General features: G+C 38.6%; 1 protein-coding gene across 6 annotated transcripts in view; it reads right to left on the bottom strand.

Annotated features, from left to right (window-relative positions):
* Rere (arginine-glutamic acid dipeptide repeats) overlaps positions 1–8,180 on the bottom strand; it is a 451,075-nt gene that overhangs the window by 249,320 nt on the left and 193,575 nt on the right. For all 6 annotated transcript variants that reach the window (XM_004639633.2, XM_023699557.1, XM_023699553.1 and 3 more), the window contains exon 3: positions 1,731–1,801. In XM_004639633.2, the coding sequence (XP_004639690.1) occupies positions 1,731–1,801 (71 nt within the window). The remainder of the gene's footprint in view (positions 1–1,730; positions 1,802–8,180) is intronic.

The following is an 8,180-nucleotide window of genomic DNA, read 5'->3' on the forward strand; positions in this document are numbered from 1 at the left end:
GTGTGTGTGTGTGTGTGTGTGTGTGTGTGTAACCGGGGACTGAACTCAGGCCCTTGCACTTGCCAGGAAAACACTTATTCTACTGAGCTATCTTCCCAGCCCCTATTTTCCTTTCAAACAGTAGGCATGTGTTTCTATTGCACTAACTTTTTAACAAGGAAAATTTAATACAGCTTGTAACAAGCTGAGTCGCAATATACAAACTGGATGCTTAGTACCACTGAAAATGATAAAAAATAAATAAATGAGGCACAGAGTTAAAGATCTTTTCAGGCTACACTATTTTTCTTTACAGTGAAATACCACATACAGTATTTTCCAGAAACAAATGCTGTCATTAATAAGGGTTTTCAAAATGGGACATTCACAGATATTGATACACAGTCTACAAAGCCAAAGAATTAGGACATATCAATATTTAAGAGTATAGAGAGGGGCCGGGGAGATGGCTCAGTGGAATAAGCGTTTCCCTGGCAAGCGCAAGGGCCTGAGTTCAATCCCAGGTTCCGCAACAAAAAAAAAAAAAAAAGAGTAAAGACAATGTTTCACAACCTCAAGAATCCTATCCTAAGATCAAAATGTGTTCAGAACATTCCCAAATCATTACTACTTTGGTATCATTTCACATATTCATTGGTTGAAGAAAATATATAATAAAGTGATTCCTAATTGTGTATTTTTAAAGTGAATTTTCAAAAAATACAGCATATTAACATGTAGAAAAAAATTCTAAAGACATCTATAAGGTGTATTTATGTACTTAAAATGTTTATTTGCAGACCCATGCAAATCTTTTTTAATTTTTTAATGGAGTGCAAATTGAAAATAATTTATAAACATAAATGAATATAACAATAAAAATTGTCCAAAATAAATTTACAGATTGGTCATAATAGTTCACTGTGTCAAAACCAAGAAAAATATTCATATAACTGGATTTCTCAAAGTAGAAAGGAGTAGGCAATAGATATTTCAAGATTTAAAATTTCTAAATTTAGTTCAACTTATAATACCCTATTTCCAAGAAAAATGAACCTTTTGCCTGTGCAAACTTTTTAAAGACATCTAGAAAACATAAGCCCAAAGTGTTTGGGTAATACCCACACCAATATACTCAGGAATAGTTTTCAATCTGAAAGGGCAATACCTACACATGCCTTCTTCCAAATTCTACCTCTGGAAGACCCCCAGAACAGGTTCAAGTATCCCCAAAACACATACTTCATACCCAACAGAGTTATTAAAGAAAACTGCAGGGGTCCAGGAGGATGGCTCAGGGGAATAAGTGCTTCCCTAGCAAGCAAAAGGGCCTGAGTTCAATCCCCAGCTCCACCAAAAAAAAAAAAAAAAAAAAACCACTACAGTAGACCACAAGAAACTACTGTCTAGCTAGTTCATCCCATTTCCCCTACTAATTTCTAACTGGACAAGGCTGAAAAGTAACAAAGTACTTCAGAAACTCAAGGTAACCGGAAATAGTCAAAGTACCTATTAAAGCCATAAATACTTCAGAAACATTGTTCACAATGTAAAAGCACTGTGACACTGAGTATTACACAAGTGAAAAGACAAAACCAGCCACAGCCTTCTCTCATGCATGCCAGGAGGCTGTCAGCACGGAGGGCAGACTGGTAATCACATCAACATGATGGGGAGGCAATCAAAACAGACAGCCAAGGAACTGGAAACAAGGCACAGAGCAAAAAGAACAGCACATTAAATATGCTTACCAGTTTGAAGTCTTGAATGCTACAGATGAAATACGGTGTGTTTGGCCTCCGACTCTCGATATACACACAGTCTTTAAAAGAAAAAGAAATTTTAAAACAATGGCATTTACCTTTATGGGTACAAAGACAGAACCCATAAAGCCACTGCATAAGTAAATAAATGACATAGCAAATACCCTTCATAGTATTAAAAGACATTTTCCCAAAGATATTAAGCTATAAATAATTTGAAGCTAAAGGAAAACACTTGTTTGCTTCTTCTGTGCTGTTTTCTGGTAGTTTTTAAAGAACCAAAAAGGGGAAGAAAAAAAAAAAAGAAAGAAAGAAAGAAAGAAAAGAACCGAATAAAGCCCTAATGACCCCTGGGGAGGGCCAATCCCAGAGGATATCCAAAGGACCACATTTAAATAAAAGGACTCTTGGGGCCGGGAGATGGCTCAGTGGAATAAGCACTTTCCTGGCAAGTGCAAGGGCCTGAGTTCAATCCGCGGGTCCGCCAAAAAAAAAAAAAAAAAAGATAAATAAAAGGACTCCTTGCTCAAGACTGCACAGCAAGACTAAATAAGGATTCTTCAGGCAGATGCTCTCATGTCTTCCTTTCATTGCGATTACGGCTTCACTAAGTGCTACTTTATTTTTTATTAATAGTTTGTAAGGGCTGGTGAGATGGCTCAGTGGTCTAGAGCACCTACTTAGAACAAGCTTAGCAAAGCACAGGGACCGCGGTTCAATCCCCCAGCACCACATGCCAGCCAGCCCCGCCCCCTGGTGGGCTGAGCTGGCCACACACACACACACATAAATAAATAAATAAATAAATAAATAAATAAAATTTAGGGAAAAAAATAGTTCGCAAGAAAACAGACTATGCAAAGATGACTACATTACATCATATGGATGACTGGATTACATTATTAAAAGGACCTTTTCATTTGTTTGTTTTATGTATTTAGAACAGGGTCTCACTACACAGACTGGACTCGTAATGATCCTCCTGTTTTCAGCCTCCCAAGTGTAGGGATTTACAGAGGTGCGCCACCACATCCAGTCTCAATGCCAGCTCAGCACGCCCCAGGGGAGGGGCTGGCACAGCATTCTGGGTATCAAACCCCATTCCCTGCATGTGCCTAAGCAGGCCCTTTAACCCACTGAGCTATCTGGCCAGCCAGGACAGGACCTTCTCACCTAAACCAAAAAAGAAAACTAATTGAATCTCTTGTGGATAACTTACAACTGAATAATAACATAAAAATCTTGGGGGGTGGGGGGTACAGGGGGATCAAACTCAGGACCTTGCACTTGCCAAGCAGATGCTTAAGCCACTAAACTATCTCAACCTACATTTTATTTTTTAATTATAAAACAAAACCAAGGAACCAATCACAGAAGGAAATAAACCAAATTACATTTTCTTCTTGGAAGAGCACTTTCTTAAATTAATTTGAAATAGTAGGAGCTGGCCAATTATTACTGGTGTTCTCAACAACTGGAGTCTAAAAGGAAGCTCTCCCATACCTGGAATCGAACTCAGGACCTTGTGGGTGCCACGCAGGTGCATATGCCACTGAGCTATCTCCCCAGCCCCAAGGATACCTTCTGAAAAATGTTACGGGAAGATACCACCCCCACCCCAGCCCAAAAGGCAGGCTAAGGATAGTGTTCAGTGGTAGAACACTTGCCAAGCATGTGGGAGGCCCCAATTTCATCCTTAGTTCTTCAACAACCACCCCCACCCCCAAAGCATTCATTTTTTTTTAAAGTAATGTCAATATAAAGGTAAGACTCCACATTGCAGCTGATTATCATCATAAAGCTTAGAGCAGGAATGTCTACATACTACTTACTGAGAAGTAAAAGTATTCAGAGTCAGGCAAGCCTTCTAGTGAGAGTGATCACAAAACACTGAAAATGGTTTTCATTTTATTCTTTCCCTTGACTCTTCAGAATGAATGCCATCTGAGACTAACTGAAGTTACTGACAACACAGACAAATTCTTCGGTTGTCTCATTTCTCATTATATGCTAAGAGCCAAAAAAGAGAAAGGAGTAAGGGGTTGAAATCACCTCTCCACTGGACAGACCAGTCCCACCACAAGCATCAGCAGACCTACCAAGGCTGTGATCATGAAGTTCTCATTGAAGGAAACATCCTGTGAGAAAACACTGTGCAGGATGTTGAGATCTTTGTAACCAAAAGCCACACAAGAAAAACAAGAAATCCAAATGTCATGGGTCCCCAACTAGTATTTCTACTTAGATGTGGACTAAAATAGAGATTCAATCCCTGAATCTATGCTCAGCAGCTCGGGAATGAGTTATTAACTGGTATTTTAAAGTTACTCCAGGATCCAAGATGTTGAATAATTCTGCTTCAACAACCACTTAACAACCCATTCAACAACTAGTGATCTTAAACAAACTAGCGACTTTTCTTTATACCCCATACCTACTATTTAAATAAAAGTAGAATAAACCGAACAGTCTACATTTAAACTACAGCTCCACTTTATACAATTTTGGAATGACTCAAAGTCTTAATTTTTGTGTTCTAGTCCCTTGCTGTACTCACTTCCTGTATCCCAAATTTCTAGATATGATTTATATATTAACACTCAACCAGAACACAAACCACTGTCTACATCCGTTTGTCCATCACCTCCTATGAAAAAGCCGGTACAGTACTGCTTCCTTTTAGGACACAAGACCATCACAGCCTATTATGTACTGACACTAAAACAAAGAGATCTCTTCCTAACTAATGACTACACTCGTATAAGGTTCAAGAGATAAAATGAAAAAAAGTTTTGCTCACCATTATCTGGTCCCACTCCCACATGCCACTGCTTACCCCACACACACACACACACACACACACAACCAGAGATTGAACTCAGGCCCTTGCACTTGCCAGGGAAGCGCTTATTCCACTGAGCCATCTCCTGGGCCCCACCATTGCTTTCTTATGTGGCATTCTTCAAAAGAAGTATCTATTTTCTACCCAATTTCTGCCAAGTCCTTTTTCATCCCACCAATTCCTGATCATACTAATTCCCTAATTATTTCTACATTAGCAGCAGAGGAATAAATTATCCTGGCTCCTCTGCAAAGAAATGAAAATACCTCCTTTTCTTTATATGAGCAATTTACATTCCCTGTTAGTTCAGATTTGGCCATTCAGATGGTCTGCAGAGTCCACACTGCAATCAACCTTAGGAGTTGAAGAACCGTATCACTTCTACCTTTCCTGGACCTATCAATATCTAATGACTGATATCAGTATGAGAAAATAAGACAAAACTGAACTCAATAAAAGATGCTTGTGATGCCTGTATATGATTTTCTTTTTTTTTTTAGACAAAAGCTTTGTGCTTTGTTTTTGGTTTTTTTGTGTGTGGTTTTTTCTTTTTTCTTTTTTTTTTTTGGTGAACCAGGGATTGAACTTAGGCCCTTGTGCTTACCAGGGAAGCACTTATTCCACTGAGCCATCTCCCAAGCGCCAGTATCACTTTTACTATAAGCCCTTTTAACTCTAAGACATAAAGTGACTATTACCTCATACATTAAAAAAGACTTTCCAGAAAAGAGAACAGAAGCTATGTTCTATTTTCCACTGTGAAATTACAGGCAGGAAAATGACTGCCTATAACTATGCCACAATGTAGCTTAGCTGTGAGAGGAGCGAAGGAGAAGAAAAGAGCCAGCATGTCAAGGCAGTCTCTAGACTCTGCTGGCCTCTTTCCTGAGCTGGGTTGATGCTGCTGCCACGAGGGAGAAGGCAGTGTGAGAGAGCAGATCCTCATACCTGATGTGCGAAATGACGGTGGGTATTTATTAATAACTGGTTCCACACAAACAGCCATCTCTCTTTGTTTAAAATTACCATGGCAATATGAACTATCAAAAGCAATGGTTTCATGTGAGATCCCAAAACATGAGAATAGTAATCCATGAAATAAGTGATTGTATCAAGCAACCTTTATCAGTGCTTTGAAATACATATGAAAGAAGTCAGATAACTGCACTACAAAATTAAGCAACAAAACAGGGAGTTCATCTGACAGAATAGTATCAAGTACAGCTAAGGTCACTGATAGCATGAACTAAAATTGTTCAAGCTATGTCAAACATCATGAAGGAAGGGATTATACTGTCTTGAAATGATCTAATTTACTTTTAAAATAAAAACATTAAAAATATTGACTAGTCATTTTTTACTTTCTAAGGGTGAGTCACCAAAAATAATACTTTCTTTAAAAAAATCAGTTAAGAATTCAAGTCTCATAGAAAAAAAAAAACCTACTTCTGTTACTCTGAATATTATTCAAAACAGTTTAAATTAAGGCCAAATATTCGTAAGAAGTACTTCCCCATCTCATTAATCAAGCAGCTACTTAAGGAAATAATTTATACAAATGTTTATAGTCAAAATAAAATTGAATGGCTTATCTAGAATGGGAACAATAAGAACCAAAGTTGAGAGGAATATTACAATCTTACTTGGAATGTGCCTGGGAATCTTCTGAAGCCAAATTGATTTGGCAAGATTTATTATGGAACTTGTAACTGCATGGACTAAGGCTGGCTATAAAACTGGCATCAGCCAGATCAATGATCTCCAACCTGACGTCTGCCGAAGCCAACACAACTACTGCAAGTACCTTTTGTTGTTTATGGTGTTTAAATAAAAAGCGCCTTTTCTTTATTAGAAATCACAAGGCTGATGCCACAATTCATTAAACACATAATGCACATTTTCAAAATTACCTACATTAAAACATGTATTTACCAGATTGAACAACCAGTTTCTCCTGAAATAGGCCAGAAAAATGAAGGAGACTATTAGCATCAATATCAATTACTTCAAACAACACATGAAAACTAATTTTTCTTTACCAGCAATGTCTGGAAATGAAATCATGAGTTTACACTGAGATTTATTCTCTCCAACTAGCCTATGCCGAGAAATGGGTCACATTAAGTGACCTCAAATTCTTGTTAACAGGGAGGAATAAAATCCATGATTTGAGCAATGATATTGAGCAGGGGTGCTTCCGGCTGTTTCTCATAATCTCAACATAGCTTTGTGTCCAAGAATTTATTGTGCCATCTGCAAACAACAGAGCACTTGCTGAGCTGGGGAAGGAAATCAGCCAAAACTTGAAGACAAATTCTCAAGGTAAAGAAAGCCCTCTTTGCTTTTTAAACCCTCAGCAAATCAGCAGGTTTATATACAGAGAGCAAGAGCTCACTCCTCTCAAGGGTAAAAATCACAGTACAGTCTGCCACATCAGGCAGTTTGTCATCACAAAATACAAAGAACCTGTCAGCTCCTTCCCTGACAGCCTTCTCGCCACCTAGAGTGGATACTTACTTCACCCTCTAATTTAGGAAGCAGCACTGTGTGCCCTAGCATTAAAGCTGCCATCAAAATACGAAGGCGGTGCTCTGCTACTGCTCTTGTGCCCACAAAGAAAATTCCTGCACATTACTGTGTTTCTATATATGAATCTCTGAGATACTCTCTCCTTTTTGCAAAGCATGGCAGGGCCACTCTAATGGAATTTCCAATAGGATCCTGTAGTTGTAAAAAGTATGTATGAATGAAGTCTTTCTCACAAAAAGATTTCCCAGAGACACAGCTGAGTAGCCCAGCAGTCAACATGGGAAATTGGCCCTAAGGAGCTCTGCGCTGCTCTCCATTGCTCTGCATGGATTTACCCTTGCTATTGGGAATCATTCACAAAGGGACCAGAAGGCCAATCTAATTCTGTAGAATAAGAAGTCCACAAATCTCTCTGCAGTTACTACAGATGTTGGCCAAAGGGGAGATGGAGGGGGGTGTGCACACAGGGAGGGAGCACTGAAATCCCCTCAAACAAAGGCAATGACATACCACGGGGCCTCTGGCAAGCCTCCACTTCTATATTCTTCACGGGCAAACAGCCAAATCAGACCTGTTCCTCAACTCTGAACAATAACACACTACATTCTAACACTAAATAAAACTCAGAATGTACTTGAGAAACAAAGTAAGGAAAATGTGATAACAAGTTACATGGGCTGCTACACAGAACACTGCTATACTCTCATCAATATGAACAAAAAGAGTGTTGTTTTCTAATAAACATTTCCTTAAGGAGTAAGTACAAGGAGGTTTATTTTTAGATTTCTACTAGTTTTCTTTCACTGAGCGAGGATACTAAATATACATGGTATTAATGGAAAACTTAAAAGGGAAAAACAAAGAAACACTGGGAAAACTGCACCAGAGTAATTAAAATCTTCCTGACTCTGCATCTTATTTGTGTTTTGACTGTTAACTGTTTACAACATTGGCTATATCATCTTTAAGATTATAAATTCAGGGGCCGGGGAGATGGCTCAGTGGAATAAGCACTTCCCTAGCAAGTGTAAGGGTCTGAGTTCAATCCCCAGTTCTGCCAAAAAAAA

Source organism: Octodon degus, unplaced genomic scaffold (genome assembly GCF_000260255.1).
Source record: "Octodon degus isolate 3935 unplaced genomic scaffold, OctDeg1.0 scaffold00113, whole genome shotgun sequence".
NCBI classification, from domain to species: Eukaryota; Metazoa; Chordata; class Mammalia; order Rodentia; family Octodontidae; genus Octodon; species Octodon degus.